The 20,629-nt window shown below is 34.7% G+C and overlaps 2 protein-coding genes across 3 annotated transcripts in view; one reads left to right on the plus strand and one right to left on the minus strand.

Annotated features, from left to right (window-relative positions):
• Positions 1-212: 212 nt before the first annotated feature.
• Positions 213-16,533, plus strand: SCCPDH (saccharopine dehydrogenase (putative)). Of its 2 annotated transcripts, XM_032215957.1 has the most exons (12): positions 213-516; positions 2,024-2,136; positions 4,453-4,533; positions 5,293-5,422; positions 7,553-7,602; positions 8,606-8,736; positions 9,184-9,301; positions 10,087-10,206; positions 10,297-10,353; positions 11,216-11,327; positions 14,184-14,265; positions 15,758-16,533. In XM_032215957.1, the coding sequence occupies exons 1-12, from the start codon at positions 330-332 to the stop codon at positions 15,861-15,863; spliced, it is 1,287 nt and encodes a 428-aa protein (XP_032071848.1). In that variant the 5' UTR covers positions 213-329; the 3' UTR covers positions 15,864-16,533. The 2 variants fall into 2 exon arrangements, with proteins under 2 accessions (XP_032071848.1, XP_032071850.1); XM_032215959.1 differs by lacking the exon at positions 2,024-2,136 and having other exon boundaries at positions 339-516.
• A 307-nt stretch (positions 16,534-16,840) lies between these two features.
• Positions 16,841-20,629, minus strand: part of LOC116507718 (kinesin-like protein KIF28P) — a 37,484-nt gene continuing 33,695 nt past the window's right edge. The window contains 5 exon segments of the mRNA XM_032216043.1: positions 16,841-16,900; positions 17,344-17,422; positions 17,424-17,554; positions 18,389-18,579; positions 19,848-19,998. Of these exon segments, the coding sequence (XP_032071934.1) occupies positions 16,841-16,900; positions 17,344-17,422; positions 17,424-17,554; positions 18,389-18,579; positions 19,848-19,998 (612 nt within the window).

Consider the following 20,629-nt stretch of genomic DNA (forward strand, 5'->3'; position numbering starts at 1 on the left):
ATTTGATACTTTGGAACAACGGAGCACCCGGACGAGAAGGGAGCAGGCCAGCGACCGAGGTGTCGCCTGGGGCGAGGAGTCGGAGTCGGCCGTCCCAGCTGCTTCGAGAACTACAAGCTATGTGGGGCGAGGCAACTGGGAGAGAGCCTTGCCATGTGACCTGCACAGGCCCGAGGCTGTGGGCGGAGCCAACGCCCGCCCCCGCCCCTTTCTCCGCTTCGTTCTAGAGCCGTCGAAGCGAGGTGGGCAGTCGCTCTCGCGCCTCGCGTCCCGCTCTTACTCCTCGCCGCTCGCTGGTGGACCGGGCGCTTTTTTGGCTTCTCGTTCCCATGGCTACCGAGCGGCCTTTCCAGCTGGTGGTGTTCGGTGCCTCGGGCTTCACGGGACAGTACGTGGTCCAGGAGGTCGCCCGAGTAGCTGCCGAGGATGAGCTGCGAGGCTCCTTGCGCTGGGCCGTGGCCGGGAGGTCTCGGGAGAAGCTGCAGGACGTGGTCGAGAAGGCGGCCGCCAAGTTGGGTAAGAGAAGGGAGGGCAGGTCTTCCTGAGTGCGGGCCTTCCTCTTGTCTCCCTCCCCAAAGTCTGCAGTAAAAAAAGAAAAGAAATTAACGACGCGTCCACTGAGCTTCCTTGGCTGCAGTGGAAAAATTAGTAACGATGTGTCCGACGTTGACCTTAATGTTGTGATGCTGGGGGGAGAGGGAAGGCAAGGAAAGAGAGAGGCTCTCCACCAGCCTGGCCCTCTTCAGATGCCTTGGCCTGCTTTTCCTAACGTTTCAGTTAGCAGAGGTGTGCCATTTGGGCGAGGCACATCTGGAAGGAGAAAAAACAGACTGTGCCTAATGTAATTATTCCCTTTATCCCTGAGATAAAGCCTGGAGGCTTTGATCAAGAACGTTAAAAGTTGCTGATTCGGATCTAAGTTTCACCTAATCAAATTGTTTGTCTGTCAGAGTGCCAAGGAGCAATAGCAGTAACCCTTGCTTCGACGTATATACCACTTCACACAGGGGTGAAATTCAGCAGGTTCTGACAGGTTCTGGAAAACTGTTAGAGGAAATTTTGAGTAGTTCGGAGAACCGGCAAATACCACCTCTGGCTGGTCCTAGAATGGGGTCGGAATGGAGATTTTTGCAATGTCCTTTGCCAAGAGTGGGGAGGGAATGGGGAATTTTGCAAAAAAAAAAATGAATTTTACCACTGGCTTCACAGTGTTTTACAACCTCTCTCTAAGCAGTTTGCAATGCTTCTACTTGGACTCAGCCTTCCAAGGTCAGTAAAATGAGGACCCAGATTGTGGGGAGTAATGTGCTAACAGAGAGGAGGTGGACTGAGTCAGCACATTGCCCTCAACGATCTGGGTCTTCATTTTACCGGCCTTAGAAGGCTGAAGTCCCTTCTCTATCAGATATTTGTTTATTCTCCTATTCTGTCTTAATTGCCCTAACTGTCATTTAAAATCATACAAAGGGAGTGTCATTATATTTCAGCTCATTGACCAAGAGTCTGGAGTGCATAACTCTATGCTTCCCTTCCCAATTAGGGCCAGGGAAAGTGAGATAAAATTCTGCATCAATCTGCATTGACTTAGGTGGTGCCAGAGAAGTTATTATTTTGCAATTTTATAATAATAACACTTTTAAGATTGCTTGCTTTGCAGCCTGTTTCACGACACTGCAAGATCTTTGGAAGTCACCAAGCTTGTTTCCAGAACTAGATTTGTTCAGTGAAAAGAAACATTTTTGCATTTTTGTCCTTGCACATTATATCTCTTTTATATATTTACTTTTTTTTTCTAGTGAGCATTTGTAACAAGTGACTATCTTCCCACATGCTTGTGTAGAGAAACCATATTTGGGAGATAGTGATGCAATTTATATAGAAGTAATATAATTTGTTTCCTGGAAGTAATTAGAAAGCTAAATATAAAAAAATAGCATCAATAAATGGTGATTGAACAAATAATGGATTGAAGAAAAATAATTAAAGAGATTTTCAGAATAACATGTCAATGTTAAATTTTCAGGGAAAACAGAACTGAAGTCAGAAATTGGCATAATACTATGTGATGTCAGCGATCCATCTTCTCTTGCTTCTATGGCTAAACAAACAAATATTGTTCTAAACTGTGTAGGCCCAGTAAGTGCTTTCTTCTAGTTTTTTTCATGAATAAATAAAAAATGTGCTTGTCCTAAAGCAATTACTTAAAACATGACATTGTTATAAGATATTGCCAGAAATCTATTTGATTTTTATATTTTGTAATTACATTTTTGTTATTTTTTTAGGAATATTTTTATCTGTTAAAACAAAAAGTTTCCTAGTTAAATGCAAATTAAAATCCTATTTCCTAACACTGAAACTGAAATTCATAATATTAATTTTTATTAATCACTCTTCTATAGTATTAAGCAAATTAAAAGAAAACTTGTGCATAGCTGATACCAAAAACAAGTTAATGGAAGTTAATAAGCTGTTAACATCGAAGTAGTTTGATATACCTTATTTTATGCTAGAAAATGTAATTCTCAAGCAAATTTAAATTATTAAAGTATTGTATTAAATGTGTTTAAGCATTGAATCTAGAGAAAGTATCTCAATTCCAGATCTTCATATTTGCAAACTATGAAATTATCAAGAGAAATGAAACATGTTTTACAATAAACTACAAAAATACTAGACTGGATAGTATTTTATCATTGGTACATTACTCCATCCTTGATTGCCAAAATGAATACCGTAATTGAATAATAAGGCAACTATTTTGAAACCAGGAGCCTCAAATGGGCTAATTTAAGGACTGTATCCAAATCCAGAACCCATGACTTCTGTGGAATTGAAATTTGGAAAATTTTATAAAACCTTTTATGACATAAAAAATACCATGAAGCGTTTTATGTCGGGCAAAGCCCAAGAATGGCATGGAATAATTCAGCTAGAGTTCAATTCTTTATTTGCTTATACATAGTAGGCAGAATCTTACCAGGCTAAATCCTTACTACTATCATCCTACAGATATTCCCTGGGAGATTTTAGGGAGTGCCTGTCTTGTACTCTCTTTCTCTGTCTTCTATCTAGTTCTGAACTGGGCTGCCTCTTGCCTCCCTCCCCTTTCTGGAATGTGCGTCCTCTTTCCTGGGAAACTGCCATTTCACTGAAGTCCACCACCCCAGCTTTCCCTTCTGTGTGGGCACCATCTCACATTTTATGATATAAAATGTCACAAAACATTTCTTGTGGCGAGTTGCTATGTTTTACTGTGCTATAAAGTTCAACTTGAGCTATTTTCAAGGCAGATGTATATCTCTGAATTTTTTAAGAACTTTTCCGGCAGCCCATTAGATACTCTTCCATTGTTGAAGGCAGTGAGGAATCTGGTAATGAAATATCTCTGAAATGATCATAGATTGCTTAGTATAGAAATAAGCCTGGATGAGTATTCAGTAGTTAAAAAAGACATAGAAATAATAAATCAGAAGAGTGATTTAGATAATTTTAATAACCTGGGTGCATAAAAGAGATATTTTAAATGTCTATGGTTCTATAACGAGGCAAAGCAAAAAGGAAAAGAAAAAAACTCTTAAAATTTTCAAAGTCAGAAAACAAAAACAAACTAAGTTCTAGGGCTTTATTTGATGGGAGTAAAGACGAAAATCATAGAGAATAAGGGGAAGGAATATAAAGTTGATTTATTTGATCAAAGATAAAGATGTGTTGTTATCTTCAATAATAATTGACTTTTTCTAATTAAGGTTGAATGATGAGGTTTTCATATATGATATGAGATATGAGAAGAAAATTTTTAAATCTTGATTAATTTTAATATAGTTATGTATTTTTTCTGATAACATTTAATCAATTTTGATTGACCATAATTGCATGATAAGGTTTTGGTGATTTCTTTATAGGTAAAGTTTGGGATACAGAAGGAAAAGAAAGGATTATAAAGTGGGTTTTTGGATTAAGTTTATAATAGATACATTGATACTTCTGATAACCCTTAATCGATCTTTGCTGATTGGAATTTAACACATGTTTACAAATAAGGAATTAGATAGGTTGAAGATTCTTTGTTGCTTTTTAAAATAAGGTGATAAGTTATTTAAAAAACTATACTTGTGACAAAGGGGGAAGCTTTTTCTTTTTTCTTTGCTTTATACTGAAATATTTTTATACAAGTTAAATTTTTCTTTGTGTTTTCTTTTTGTTTTAATTGTTTATAGTTTTTATTCAGGTTTATATGTATAGCTTTCATCTCTAAATTATTATAAAATAAACCCAAATATTTTTATTCACATTGAATTTAATTTATTAGCTAAATCATAACTATATCCTAACTGTTAAGTTTCCTTTATTTCTTTATTATTATTTTTTAAATGGAAAGGAAACTTCAAACTAGGTCTATTAAATTATCCCAGATTAATATAATTTATTATTCTTTTTTCATTCTTACAGTACCGTTTTTTTGGAGAGCCTGTGGTAAAAGCTTGTGTTGAGAATGGCACAAATTGTATTGACATTAGTGGAGAACCACAGGTAGGTACAATTAAGAAAATAAATCAGACTTTGAGGAATAGTATTTGGTTTAGGTCACAATCCCAACTCTTTTTTTACTTGTATTTCTTATCTTAGTGTAGGATAATTATTTACTTCACATATCAAACTTTGTATTGGTGTTCTGCATACTATGTGATCCACCATCCATGGGTGCTGGGAACTGCAGGGTTTTTTTTGTGTCTGTGGTTTCCTCTCTACTCCCACAAACACCTCCTTACTCATCTTTCATTTCCATAAATTAGCAGTGTGAATGGACATTGGTAGACAGGAACTGTGTTTAGGATAGTAAAATTATTTTTATTTATAAATGTATTTTTATTTATAATTATATTTTATACTACCTTTCCTCTGGGAGTCAAAGAAAATACACAATTGGGGTTTCCTTCCTATTGTTGTCACCATTTTATGAGGTAGGGTGGGCTGAGAGATGATGAATGGGTTTGCACCTGGGCTTTCTTAGTCTAGTTCCCAACAATTTAACACACCATACTAGCCTTGTAGGTGAAATTATAAAATTCTATAAATCTGTGTTGAATATTAAACAAAAACCAATTTTACATTTAACTGTAAAATACAGAATTGTTTTGATGGTTAATAACATTTAATAAACAAACATTTATAACATTACTAGATGTTACAATAGCCAAGAAAGCAGTTTAAAAAATAATGTTAAGAAATTTATTTTTGCTTGAATGTTAAAAATGTGTTTCTTTATATAATATTGTTTTTCTACTTTAGTTTCTGGAAGGAATGTATCTACATTATAATAGCAAAGCTGAAGAAAAAGGAGTATATATTGTTGGAAGCTGTGGTTTTGATTCTATTCCAGCAGATATGGGAGTTTTATTCACCAAAGACAGCTTAAAAGGTGATTTTTATGTTTGACTGATCTTTTGATAAATGCTAGGAGAAGTATGGTAGTACTTTATTTGTATGTTTCAAGATATTAGTTTAGTTTGTGGTAAAATGCAGCCTATATTCTAAAAATGATTTGTTTATTAATTATTTAAACATGCCTCACCTTCCTCCACCTCTTTAGCTTATCTTTTAGTTAAGCTTTCATTGATCAAATAAAAACAAAACAGCTCTTATCCTGCATCTGAACAAAACCGTATAACAAAATAAAAGGGGGAAGAGAGGCATCAGTACTGAAAGTTAAATAATTATAAGAATAAATAATAATAGTGCAGAGAGTGGAAATGTCTGGTGGAAGATCTGACCAAATATCTGGCAATCTTGCTTCCCACAGATCTTTTGTTGAAAACTAGCTGTGAAATTGAGGGAAATACCTTCCCCAATTCTAATCTTCTAACAAAGTCAATGGAGTGCCTCTATTTCTAATTTCTTCTGCAGTAATTAACTGTTTATACTTTTCAGTGTACACCATTATGTCTCATTCATTCTAAACACTGCGCTTAAAGTGATTTATTTACTTATTTGTACTCTGATTTTTATTCTGACAAGTACTTGATATAGATAAAATATGAAAGTAGAATATAAAAAGCTAATTAAACTCCTGATAAACATTTCTTTACAGATTTTGTTAATATTGAGAGAGGGGGCCAAATTTAATTCTTGAAGGAGTCTTTACTACAGCCTGGGAGCTACATGCAAAAAGTCAGAAAGGTTGGCCTCTGACAGGAAAAGTCTTTAACAGTTTCATGAAAAGAGAGGCAGTTGCATACATAGCTCTAGGACTTATTTAGGTGCCAGTACCTCCAATTGTACTTCATTTGTAATGAACAGATAACAGGTATTTCCTTAATACAACCAGTATTTGGTTCCTCTACCTTATACAAATTTACCAAATTTTGAATCTGTTGCATTTTTACATAATTTTCCTGCAAAGATTCAGTTGTGTTTCATGCAGAGATTCAGTTGTGATTCAACACAATTGAATTGTGTTGTTCTCCTCAAGATAGGGTGTAAACATTATCAAATCCATCCAGTTCAGGGAGGATATCAACTGGCAGACTAGGCATAATAAAGCAAAGTCACTCCTTACTACAGCTGTCTGCACACAAACACTGATGGTGTTTGAAAAATAAAGAATACTCTTAGACTATGAATCTAATTTTGGTGATAATGAAATCCCATCCACAATTGGTTGAACCTCAGTTCCCAATTCAGGTTTCTATTTTCCAATAGCAGTTCTGTTATTTTTGGCTCCATGTTCAATTTGTTTTTCTTCATTTATTCCATTACCAATTTTAGACTTTGTCCAAGGGTACCAATTCTTCCTTAAAATTTATGGTTAAAAGCAATAGAGTTTCAAAAGTTGGATTATCTTCCTCAGATTCACATCAATGTTAGACAACATGATAGACAATATGAAAGAACGCTGAGGGACAACACAGGTCAGTGGCCTAGGTATTGAAGAATAGTCTCCCAACATCAGCTCCCTTATATGGCAAAACAAGGAGGAGCACATCTTCTACTAAAGAACAGTATCTTATAGATTTGATTCCACCAGAAAATTTAAAAAGATACCATGAACCCTATCTAATTTCCAGTCTTTCCAATATATAAGCACACCAGAAAGGCAGACCTTATGTTCCTTGATTGACTGGAACAGCAATAGCCAAGTGTAGTGGGAAGATCACACAGATATTCTGTTCTCCTGAATTTTTCAGTGAGCTGCTCAGGTGAAACCAGGGTCTATTACACTCTTCTTCACTCATGATCAAGAACCTGAAGTAAATCTTATTTGCAATCTGTTCAATCTTGGAACACTTTGCAGTTTAAGTTGTATATTTTAATGTCTCCAGTAGAAATTGAAATCCTGTTTTCTGCACTAAAGGAAACAAGTGAAATGAACATTTTTCTTTGCAAAATGTGTCTCAAATAAATTAGATGTCATGTTGAATGCGTAAAAACCTTACTATATATCAATTATCCAACAGTAATAAATATTAACAAACTGACAGTAATTTGATACTTTTAAAAATATTAATTGTTTCTTACTATCACAGATCATTATTAATTTCTTTCTTTAAAGGTACTTTAACTGCAATTGAAAGTTTTTTGAATGTAAAATCAGGACCAGAGGTTGGTTAATTTCTTCTTTTTTTCATTAGGTTTGTTGTGCTAAATTATAAAAACTGTAGCATGAACCTGAATATGACCATTAGTATATTTTAACTATTGGCAGATTCTCACTTATTTTTTTTCTTTTACTTTTTGCCTCAATCTTATAAAACTGAGCAGTTCACAGCAAGATATAATACTGATAATTCTGAAACATTCACAGTACGTTATATATAAAATAAAAGTATCAGCAAAATAGCAAAAAATATCTCTTAATGCTTATTCTCGTCTAATTGTTTGTTTTCATACATTTTCTGCTCAGGCTACATTGTTAACAAATAATATATGATATTAAGTACATTTTATATTTATTTGTTTATTTCTTTGCTGTCTACTCAAAACGGCTGTAGCAATATAAACAGATCCTTAAAATTTATTATGATATATTAATTAAAATATTACCATTGGCAGAAAAACTTGTAACATCTAAATAAAACAATTAACAATAGAAACAAATGCAAGTATAATACCTCTCTATCCAGGAAAACAGATCCCTCAATAGATTTTCCCGCAACTATCCATAAAGGAAGAATTTTGAAAAAGGAAGGAAAACCAGGCACTTTTTAGAGGAATTTCTTAATACTATTTTCACCAGTTCTCTCAATTTCTGACCTTGTTGCTCACCAAATAAATGTAATGCCCATGTACCCAAATTATGGATTATGTGGCCCTTTCTCTTGCCTGTTTCTGTAACAAAATCATTGAGCAAAAAGTAAGTAAAAATGGCCAAATGTAAGCACATAGATTTTTCATATACATTAATTTAATACCTGTCAGTTTTGGTATAAATATAATTGATATATAAATAAATAAATATATATATAGTATACACATACACATACACACACACACACACACACATATATATATATATATGCATGCTTTCATGGTTGGGTTAAGTGGATGTGCCAAAGTAGCATGTCATTCCAATACAGTATGTTGAATGATAATGCCATTTTAACAGGGAGCCTGCATTCATGATGGAACCTGGAAATCAGCTGTATACGGCTTGGCGGATCAAGAGAACTTGAAGAAAATTAGAAAACAAATTGGATATAAACAACTTCCAGTATTTGGAGCAAAACTCAAAAGAAGGTACATAAAATATACGTCTTTTAGTGTTTTAAATTGCAAACATGTTGTTCAATATATTTTTTAGAGTAAAAGGAAGAAAATGACATTTTTAATAATTTTGATCTGCAATCTGTTATTCAAAGCCTTTCCTGAAATGAAATGTGGTATTGGAATCTATCACTAAAAAATAGGTAAACAATTCTCTAGACTGAAGGCACCTATATTTTGCAGCCCCAGATGGTGATTTTCCACTATTCCCCAAAATTGAAAATCTATTTTGCAATTATACATACCCAAAATACAAAAACAAGCTGAAAATGTTAATCTCAAGCCCAGTAATATCATTGGACTCATTCCCTATAACCCTTGGAAAAAACACTGCTTTTCACTACTGTAAATATCCTTTTTTTTCAAAGTACTGATCCAAGCTATGTTTGTTATGCTTCATCTTCTCTCTGTCTTTTTTAGAGGTACAGTATTTTACAGTAATGAATTCAAACAGTATTCCATTCCATTCATGGGATCAGATGCCTCTGTAGTAAAGAGAACTCAGCGGTATTTGCATTCACATTTGCAAGAAACACCTGTAAGTTTATTTAACATGTTATAACATTAGTTTTGTTTCTTTTTAACAAAGGAATACAAGCTTCCATCTTTTATGTAAGCTGTGAAATCTATCAGTGATGTTTTACTTTTTAATAATAAGCCCTTGTCCACATCTTGTCAATTTTTCAAAATTTGTATATAGGGACTCACCATCTTAAGTTATTCTTCAGAAGAGTGACATTTTCTACCTGCTCCTCTTTAGCCCATTACCTTCAGACATGAGTCATTGTTGTAAGACCATGTTCAAATAATATAATATAATATACATATTAAATAATATATTAAATATTATTATTATATTATAATAATTGACCAACTTCAGACTTATACTTCAAATTACTTCTTAAATAGCAAATAGGAGGAAGAATATAATTGTTTCTCTTATAAAAATGTCATGGTATTCCATTGAAATTTCCTTCTAATATTTTGACGAACCTTAATCTCAAGGATTTCAGAATATGTTTCCTTTATATTGCCTTTAGAAAAGTACATTACTGTGTTCTTATTGCTTTGACCGCAGATATGTTGCTAATACTCTGTAGGTGACAGTGTAGACCCAGTATTAAAGTGTTTTCTTCTGTCTGCAGCTCTTCTTACAAGGCCCTGATTACGGATAGGGAGTATACTTCCTAGATTAACTTTTTTAATAACTTCAATTGGCTTGTTTATGAAAAAATTCTGGGCCTTGATTTTTTATTTTATTTTTTTGTAAGTGTTTCATGGAAATGGATACTAAACTTGATATCACTTACCTCTCCTATTCAGGTGCAGTATGGTGCTTACACCACTGTGGGTGGCCTCACTTCTGTCATAAAACTAATGTTTGCTGGTCTTTTATTTTTAATGCTTACAAAATTCAACTTTGGAAGAAAGCTCCTGTTAAAAGTAAGATTTCTTTTAATTGGTTTTGAAATTTGACAAATTTTGTCAATTGTTCAATTATTCTGAAACTTACTATGAAACTGCTTTCTTCAGTATCCTGAATTCTTTTCTGGAGGACATTTTACAAAAGATGGACCAACAGAAAAACAGGTAACTTTACTTTTGTTATTACACACTAATATATGTATTTTATAATTATTGTTTTCTGCATATTACTAACTGAATATAATCTGTACTTTATGCAGTAAAAGAGGTCTCATCTTTATTATTCTATTTTTTACTCTGATATCTTAACATGAGACTGTTATACATACTGAATCAAACGTTGTGCTCTGTAGCCTATATTAGAAAAGTGTTTTAATCCTATACATGGGATTACATTAATCTAAATGCAGACTAAATATCTCAAGCTTCTATAAACAAATTGAGTGAACAATGGCAAATGTTCCATTTGGGAATGCTAGGATGCGTTAATAGTGTTGAAGTCCAGTTGGCAAACTTAACTTGTTTCACCATTGATTGTTTTACTTAGATTGCATTGGATATGTTCAGGTTTGCTGTATGGCATCTGAATGTTGAATAAAAAAAGGCAATATGTAATCTTGTAAACATAAATCTTTTTTATATGTTGTAAAATCTTTTTTATATGTTGTATTATTTGCATACATAACATCTCAGGATTTCAGTCTGCAAAAATTCTTTGGCTGATCAGTAAGAATTAAATCACAGTATTATTTTCTCTTAGCATAGCATGAATATCTCTGAATCTAGTTTGCTATGTTAGAAATACTAACCCGTAACTAAGTTTTTCTCTTACTTTAAGGTTACATATATATTTTTCTTGCAAATCGGGTTAGAGATAAAAATCATCATTAAATAATTTGATTTCATTCCCAAAATTGATATAAATTAGGATGCAGGGTAATTGTATACAGAATATGTATGCATGATTTACACTGAGGTGCTGTCTGGTGATATAATACTGTTTTATTTTTTATCTTTTGAATGATAGATGGAAGAATCATCTTTTGAAATGACCTTTCTTGGAGAGGGATATAGCACAGGAAAAAATTCACTGGAGGGCAAACCTGATGTTAAAATCTGCACCCAAGTGAAGGGACCAGGTAGAACAGTAATATTGGAGTAAAATTAATTGTATTATTAATTACATACAACAATACTTTATTTAATACTAGCTGATAACCTGGTGTTGCCTGGGTATTCATAGACATGGAAGCGTTTGTGTGACAGGGAGCCACTGAGAGGGGCCTTTCTTCCCCCTACTCCCATGCCCATCATCCCTGCCCCCTCCCTTCCCTCTCCCACGCACTCCTCTTTCCTGCCCTGTCTACGATCCTGGCACTTTGCCCCAAAGCATTTGTCTGACAGAGCCATTGAGAGGGGCCTTTCTTCCCCCTACTCCCATGCCCATCATCCCTGCCCTCTTCTCCCTCCCATGCACTCCTCTTTCCCATCCTATCTACGATCCAGGCACTTTGCCCCAAATCCATCAGGCGCTTCCCCATAGGTCCACTGGAGGGAGAATGCCTAGGCTGGCTTTTCAGAGGAAGCTGTGAATGAACTGATATCACAAACAATTCCACTCTACGATGCCACACTTGCTCTCCTTAATGGCCCAGGCTCCCCCTTCTCTCTCCATTACATCACAAACAATTGCTGCTCTAGGACACTGCACTCACTCTTCTTAACAGACCAGGCGTTCCAGAGTTATACTGGAAAACACACACACACCAGGTGTGCCGTCCTCCCCCCACCAGTATTTGTTTCTAGAGGGTACGTCATCTGTATACCAAGTTTGGTTGAAATTCCTCGAGGTGCTCCAGAGTTACGCTGGAACATACGTACATACATACGTACATATGTAGGTATGGCCTATATAAATATAATATAATAAATATAAATAAATAATAAAATAGAAGATAGTTAGAGATAGATAGATAGATAGATAGATAGACAGACAGACAGACCACGATTCATATAGCATTAAATATATAACCAAATGGTTATGTGGGTAGCGATGTTTGCAAGGTAGGTCAGACTAACAAAAGCAGTGTCATGGCATTGCATTGTACAGCCCTTTTTTATATGCATTGTGATTGTAGATATGCACCCAAAATGGTGGCGTTTGTGATACAATAGCCTAATACTTTTACTATGGATGAATGTAGCAGGATTCTGTGGTTGCTGTGTGTGAAGGAGTTTTATCAGATAAAACATGTTACAAGTAAATAAGAATAAGAAAGCTGTGCATCACATCACATAAAAAGGTACATAACATTGCATTGTTTCCAGCAATAGATAATGAAAATAATATTTTGTGTTTCTTGGTATTCCAAAATATCTCAGTGATATTAAAACAAACTTTTTATGTGAACAAGATTTCAGAGAAATATCAAACAAGTGAAGTATGTGGTTCAATTCAGACAGTTCACCAAAACTGTTGTTTAAGAATTTGTTAGCAAAGCCATTCACATCCGTGTTTTTCTTCCTATTTAATATTAACCACAGTTTGCCAATTTGCACAATATCACAAGTTAAAAAATGAAGTAAAGAATGATGGAAATTAAGCCTATGCTTTGTTTCCTAACCCTATAATTTATAAAAATGTATCTTCCTGAGCAGTTGAAATACTATACTGAATCAATATAATTAAAAGGTTTTTTTTGTAGTCGTTCTAGAGAATTTATAATGCAAGACATATAGAACTATTTTCCAGGATCTAATTATACAAAATCAATATTCTATTTGTGCAGTCAAGTTGTCCTTCCTTTATTTAAAATTGCTTCCAAAGAGTAGAGGACAATTCAGAACGTTGTGAGGACCAATTTGTCTGAGTAGAAGTGCCTTCTTGTCATGGAGATGTACCTCTGCTGTCAAACCTTGTGATTGCAATGTATACTTATAAGGATGCATTCAGAAATATTATTCTGTAATGCAGAGAGAAGGATTAAATTAATATGAGGACTGGTAGCCTACATGCAAATGATACATAATTGCTTTGTTTGTAAAAAAAAAGTACAAAGTTAAAAAAGCACCATTCTCCTATTAAGTTTGATAGAACCATTTGCAATTTAATTTTTTCTTACTGCCAGATGTTCTTTCGGTGACTACTAATTAGTCAGTAGTATGATCATGATGTAGTAAGCAGCAAGGAATGATGGAAGTCAGAGATCAGAGAACTGGTTTTTATGCGCTTATGGTGAACCTAGGTTTATTGTTTCAATAGTGGCAATTTCTCTTAAGTTTAGCCTGGAAATAAATTTCATTAAAACCTTGATGCCACTACCTCAAAATAATGACTGTACAGTTCTTATTGTTTTTTCCCTAATATGTATAGGTGTAAGGAATGGGATTTTTTAAAAAAGTTCCGTCTTCCATTTACTTAAAGGACCATTTGGTTACAAATAAATAGATGTTATTTAACAGGTAATTTAGGATATTGGTTGTATTTAAAGGTACAGCAGAACAAAATTCCTCCTGGACTACCAGTATTTCTATTTTCATATACAGTATACAGTACTTTTTCCTTGTTGTGTCCAACGGTTAATTGTGAGTATGGTGGCACACTGGTTAGAATACAGTATTGCAGGTTATTTCTGCTGACAGTTCAGCAGTTTGAGTCTCACCAGCTCAAAGTTGACTCAGCCTTCCATTTTCCAAGGTGGGTAAAATGAGGACCCACATTGTTAAGGGTAATATGCTGACTCTTAACTGCTTAGAGAGGGTTGTAAAGCACTGTGAAGCGGTATATAAGTCTTGGGTGCTATTGCTGTTGCTTCTTTTGACTTCCCTTCTCTGTCCAGGTTCTTGTAAGCTCTTCCTATTCTTACTGAGATTCAGATAAAGCAACTACTGTATCTACTGTATTTCTACTTGATCACAATAGTTTCATTTTTCATCTTCTTCATCTCAAAATGTTCTGAAGTGATGAATGTAATGATATTTCTTTCTCTTTACAGAGGCTGGTTATGTTGCTACACCTATAGCAATGGTACAGGCTGCTGTAGCGCTTCTTAAGGACAAGAATTCACTTCCCAAAAAGTGAGTGTTTATCCTCTAATCGTAAAACATCTTATTTTGCATCCTATAGTTACTAGATGAAAATAAGTACCAGGGAAATTTCACAATTGTTGGTGTCAGTTTTTTCAAATAAGTTGAGTGAAATATACAGATAGTCCTCGACATGCGACCACAATTGAGCCCAAAATACCTTTTGTTAAGTGATATTTGTTAAGTGAATTTTGCTCCATTTTACGACCTTTATTTGCCACAATTGTTAAGTGAATCACTGCAGTTAATAAGTTAGTAACATGGTTGTTAAATGACTTTCCCCTTGATTTTGCTTGTCAAAAGATTGCAAATGTGACCTTGGGACACAGCAATGCTCATAAGTATGAACCAGTTGCCAAGCATCTGAATTTTTATCACATCATCATGGGGATGCTGCAAAGGTTATAACTGTGGAAAAACAGCCATAAGTTTCAATGTTGTTGTAACTTTGAACAGTCACTAAATGAACCGTTGTAAATAGAGGACCAACCGTATTTAAGGATAAGAAATTAAATGGCAAAATCCTACTGGTTGAATAGTTCCATGCTATAATAACTCTCCCATTTTATAAGCCCTCATATCAACATATTTTGAGCTATTTATAGAAAGCTGGCAGTGGGGAATAAACATTAGAAACACTACAAGCAGTCCTCAACCTGTGACCACATTGAGTCCAATTTTTTTTGTTGCTATGCAAGGCAATTGTTAAGTGAGTCACACCTCATTTTATAACTTTTTTGACATGATTGTTAAGCAAATCACTGCAGTTAAATGAATTATGTATTTGTTAAGCAAATCTGTTTTCCCCATTGATTTAGCTTGTCGGAAACGCCCTAGGAAGGTTGTAAATGTAAATATGTGGCATTTGCCAAGCACCTGAATTTTGATCATATGATTGGGGGGGGGGGGGGACACCACAATGGTTGCAAGTGTGAGAACTGGGCATAAGTCTTTTTTTTTCAGTGTATGGTAACTTCAGTCACTTAGCAAATGGTTGTAAATTAGGGACTACTTTTATAAGGAATTTGATTAACTATGTTTTGTATGCCATCCAAACTTGGTTTGTGAATAAGAGAATATCATATTACTCTATGAATAGTTACTAATAGTTAGACGGAAAAAAAGTTACCAGTTTCTTCAAACCTGCTTATCAGGTTTATGATTTGAGCTGCAGTCTTATGTACCTGGATATGTTTTATTGAATTCAATAAATTTACAATTGTGTAATCATGACTATTGCATTAGTTACTCCATAGTTATTTCATGCATCCAATTTATAAAATCACTGTTATGGTTTTTTCCTTTTTAAAAAAAATTACAAACTGTTCGCATTAAGATGAAGGATTTTTGGATTATATCGGAAGAAAATCCCATCTTTAACCCCCAACTTGCATTAATATTTGCATTAACATGGTTTGTTGTAAAAAAAATAGGCTTGCTTTTATTTGTGTGTTGCTAACTGCAAATGTGATTTGTTTTACAGAGGTGGTGTCTATTCTCCTGGGGCTGTGTTCTACAAGACAAAACTTGTGGAGAGACTGAACAAGCACGGAATTGAATTCTCTGTCATAAGCAAGTCTGAAGTCTGAAAAGAAAATCTACAAATACAACATGACCAGCAGCTCTTTGTGTGTGTGTGTGCACGCGCATGCACTTTCAAAATGAAATAATAATAAAGTTGATAAACTTAATATGTATAGTGTAACGATACTGTTGCTTGAATGATTTACATGAGAGTTAGAAAGATGGACTTATTAGTATTGGAAATAGGTAACTGCCATTAACTAATTAGCAATGGTTAATCTAATGGAATGACTCATAGAGCCCTCTTGCTTTTTAGAAACAAACCCAATTTCTAGGAGACATTAAATCTAACTCTGATCCATTTAATTTTTAATCAGTAACTATACTTTTTTCCTATCTGATTTTTGAAAGTTATTGCAGATTAAATTGTGGAAACTCTGCCAACTGATCAAATATTGAAGGTGGGAATAAATTCCATTGACATCTTGTTGACTAACGGAATAAAGTAATTGTCCGTAAGTTAGGTCTTAGTCCAGTCATTTGGTATTTTTCTATATTTGATTGTTTGCTATAGCATTATGAAAGCATTTAACTTGTTCAGTTAAACTTCATATCTTAAGTATCCATTCCAGCTGAAACATACCTGAATATCTGGCGTTTTAAGAACTAATCTCATACTTAGTTGCTGTTATTTTCTTTGTTATTTTTCAATGCAATAAAAGGATTGAAAATCTGTGTTCAGTTTCATAAATGTTTAAAGCATAATTCAGTTATAGTGTAAGAATTAGTATGATCCAATAGGTTAAGAAAATGTATTTCATCCTATTTTAGATAGTATGATGGAAAATGGAATACCATCTCTAATTTATTAGCTCAAATTAAAAGCAAGATTATGAATCCTTATATTTAATGCTGAAAGCCTTTTTTATGTCCCGAACAGAAATGGGATGTTCTGGAATTGCTTATGTTTATTCACAATTTAGGAGGCAATGAGATCATCAACAACATAAATCACATGGATATATAGAAATCTAAACTTTTATTAGGACTTGTGGTACTGATAAAGAGAGCTAAGAAAGTCTGATTCCAATAAAAGAGAAAGCTGAAACAAGCAAAAAAGAAACCTTAGACAGTTTAGGAACTATTTAGGAGACAACCACATCCCCACCAATACTGGCAAGGCAAGCTTCTGAATAAACTGAACAAACCCCACACTCACATGCACTGATGATGTCACCTAGTTGGGTAATGAAATGTCTGCAAGCAGGCAACCAAGCCCAGAGAGCATCAAGAACTCCATAAGTCTCATTGTTTGGAAAGGAAAGTTCATAATTAGCAACAGTAACAAAACTTTCTTATTAATCTCTTGTTGGAAAGAGTTGAGAATGACACACAGTACTACCTCTATTACAATGAATACTAAATTCCAGTGTACTTCCTTCTATATTGTGAACAAGGTTTAAAGGAAGAAAATTTTCAAAAAGCTAATGTTGAAATTGTGAAGAAATTAGAAGGCAGTTGACATATAATGATATATGTAATTACTGATTTAATTTCCAACTCACTTAATATTTTACTTGGTAAACCACATTCACTTAATGCCTTGCTGTAACCTAGCCTCTCGTTTCTTCTTAACTATTAAGGCAACATCATTTTTCAGTTTACTTATACTTGACTCAAGTTGTTCTCCAAAATCCTTCAACAAGTGTGATTGTCTCTCAGTAAAAAGTCGAAGTAGTTGGATGTTATCTTCATCCTAAAAATAAAATAAATAACATTCTTTCCTGTAATATTGTATAGTAAAAAATGTTTAAATAATAGTGCGGTTCATAACGTCTATCAAGGAAATAGGAACTTTGATACGAAAACAGCAAATGGACAGTCTATAGAACAAAGTTTTTTCAACAAGGTACTTTAAATAATTACTGTATACATTAATTGATATTTATCACATTAGTCACCAACAATTTTGATTTAGAATAGAAAGTATTTTTAGTATCCTAAATTTGAAGCCTCTGGAATCAGTGGAGCAGGTTCAAAATTTTTAAATACTGGTTCTGTGAGTGTGGCTTGGTGGGTGTGGCTTGGTGGGCATGTCAGGAGAAGGATACTGTAAAATCTCCATTCCTTCCCCACTCAAGGGGAAGGTTACTGCAAAATTCCCATTTCCTCCCAATCACTTGGGACTCGGGAGGCAGAGAATAGATGGGGGTGGGGCCAGTCAGAGGTGGTATTTACCGGTTCTCTGAAGTTCTCAAAATTCCCACTTCTGGTTCTCCAGAACTGGTCAGAACCTGCTGAATATCACCTCTGATCTGTTTATATTTAAAGCAAGAGGGGATAAGCCTAAGCTTTGTTGAGGCCTCCCTGGCAGCAAGTCAAGGTACCCATTTTGGCCCTAATCTAAAATTGGCCCAGTTGATGGTGGTGATCTGGGGGCTATAAAAGGCTGTGAAGAAAGTACTAGGTGTGAAAACCTGAAGAAAAATAAATTACTCAGACCTTGTGGAAATGATATCCAGAAAACACAAACTGTTTAGAACTAAGGAGAACATAATCTGCGTCTTTCCAAGATAATTATAATGTATACCGGGGCTCTGTAGTGTTGTAGTTTTAAGAACTGTCCTCTGATCACATTCATTTTCTGGTAGAAGGATTTGAGAGCTTTAGCAAATTCAGCATCACAGCTGACCCGAGAGCTGCACACTGTGCGACTATCTCTTGATGCTGCTGAAATTATCTTATTAACGTGGAGTTTTGAAGGAGATTTTAAGATCTTACCTATAAGAAGATTTAAAAATCAGTATCAATGGATTGAGAATAGGAATGCATTGTACAGAAGGGGACCCACCATAAAATGTTAGAGTGTTATTTGTTTGAAGCTCAATTTGCAATCATACCTAATCTCAAATTTAGAATACACTTGTTAACAAAATACAGGTAGTTCATTATTTAAAACCATTCTTTAGTAACTGTTCAAAATTACAGCACCACTGGAAAAAGTGACTTATGACCATTTTTCACACTTAAAACTATTGCAACAACCTTGTGGCCATGTGATAAAAATTCAGACACTTGTCAATTGACTCACATTTATGACTGTTGCGGTGTCCCAGGGTCTTGTGATCACCTGCAATCTTCTGACAAGCAAAGTCAGTGGGAAAGCCAGATTCACTTAACAACCATATTACTAACCTAACTACTGCAGTGATTCACTTAACAACTGTGGCAGGAAAGATTGTAAAATGGAATAAAACTCACTTAACAAATGTTTCACTTAGCAACAGAAATTTGGGGCTCAATTGTGATGATAAGTCAAGGACTACCTTTAAAGCTCTTGTCTGTATCCTAATTTTGTTGTGATATTTGCAATCATGCATCATAGCTTAGAAATTTGTGATGTGGTACTTAAGTTGTTTGACTGGTAACACCTAGATTCAAATCCACTCTCGGCCACAGAATCTCATTGGGTGACTTGAGGCCAGGAAGTCCAACCTTCATCACAGGATTGTGCGGGGGGGAGGGGGGATATAAGGAACAGTATTTATGTACACTGCTTTTGCTCTTGAATTGCTCTGTTGGAAAACAGATATTAATAAATAAATAATAACTAAATAAATGATCTTCAGAATACCATCCCACTACAAAGTCAAAAATGAATATTTCAGATGAAACCAGTTGGAGCCACCTGATTTTGTGGCCTAAAGGTGGAGCTCTAGCCTCACAATCAGGAGATTGTGAGTTTGATCCTAGGCAGAGGGGAGATGTAGGGTCTCCTGCTTGGGCAGAGGGTTGGACTAGATGACCTGCAAGATCCCAACTCTGTTATTCTGTGGAGCATTCCATCCCGGTCTCAAGTTAATAAAATAATTATTTTAAAAGTTCCCGTTCTCAGCAATTCTAGATGGGTTTAAGAAATGTTTGACATTGTACTTCAACAACATCTGGAGGGCTATAAGCTTTGGTAACAGCTGGCTTATCAATTTCAAAGTAAACATAAAGAAAAGAATTACATTTTTACTTACATTTTACTTCTGTAAGATACTTACAGAAATGGGTTTCTGCCTCATATTCTTTCAGTTTAGCCTTCAGATGTATGTTTTCCTCTGTCAGAGATCTATTAATATCTCTAAGTAATTCAGTCTCTTGTTCTAGTTTTAACAGCTTTTGATAAAGTTCAGCAATATGGCTTTCTGTATCCTGAATAAAATATATTGTTTGTTATTTAGGATGTGTGTATGCAATTATTCGGATGGAAATTGCGATTAATAATGCAAGCTTTTTCATTGAATTAAAATGGTTATTGGCAATTTAAAAGCAAAGCCCAGAGCTTAGTGCAGAATGTTTGGACTGAAGTCACAGAATAAATACTTTAAGCCATTTGCAGACCTGGGAGGGCAGGGGCACTAAAACGTGCTGATAATTTATAAATCATAAAGTACATAAGATCTCCCTTTGAAGTTGGTTACTGTTGAGTATGTTTCTGGAGAAGCCTTCATTCATTTGGGAATCACTTCCTCAAGAAAAAAGAAAACAGCTGTCCCATCACCAAGAAACAATTATATTAATGACTGCAGATATACACATTACAGAGACAAAGACAAAGACTTGGGACATTAAATCAATGCCAATTCATAGCAACCACATAGATTGACCAACTCCAGAAGCTCTTCCCCATCTTGGCTCTTCAGAACTTCCAGCGTATTGCTGCTGTATGGTAATATCTGATCTAATGAGACACGGTATCACTAAATAAATCATTTTTCCTTTCTATAATAATGGGAATCACTCTCAAAACAGCAGTTCAGAGTGGAAGCTGATCCAGATAGGA

This window comes from Thamnophis elegans, chromosome 4, assembly GCF_009769535.1.
Source record: "Thamnophis elegans isolate rThaEle1 chromosome 4, rThaEle1.pri, whole genome shotgun sequence".
NCBI classification, from domain to species: Eukaryota; Metazoa; Chordata; class Lepidosauria; order Squamata; family Colubridae; genus Thamnophis; species Thamnophis elegans.

Coding starts and splice junctions, on each gene's coding strand:
- SCCPDH (XM_032215957.1), top strand. CDS start 330: ATGGCTACCGAGCGGCCTTTCCAGCTGGTGGTGTTCGGTGCCTCGGGC. Junction 10,207..10,296: donor GAAGAAAGCTCCTGTTAAAA/GTAAGATTTCTT, acceptor TGCTTTCTTCAG/TATCCTGAATTCTTTTCTGG. Junction 11,328..14,183: donor CACCCAAGTGAAGGGACCAG/GTAGAACAGTAA, acceptor TTCTCTTTACAG/AGGCTGGTTATGTTGCTACA.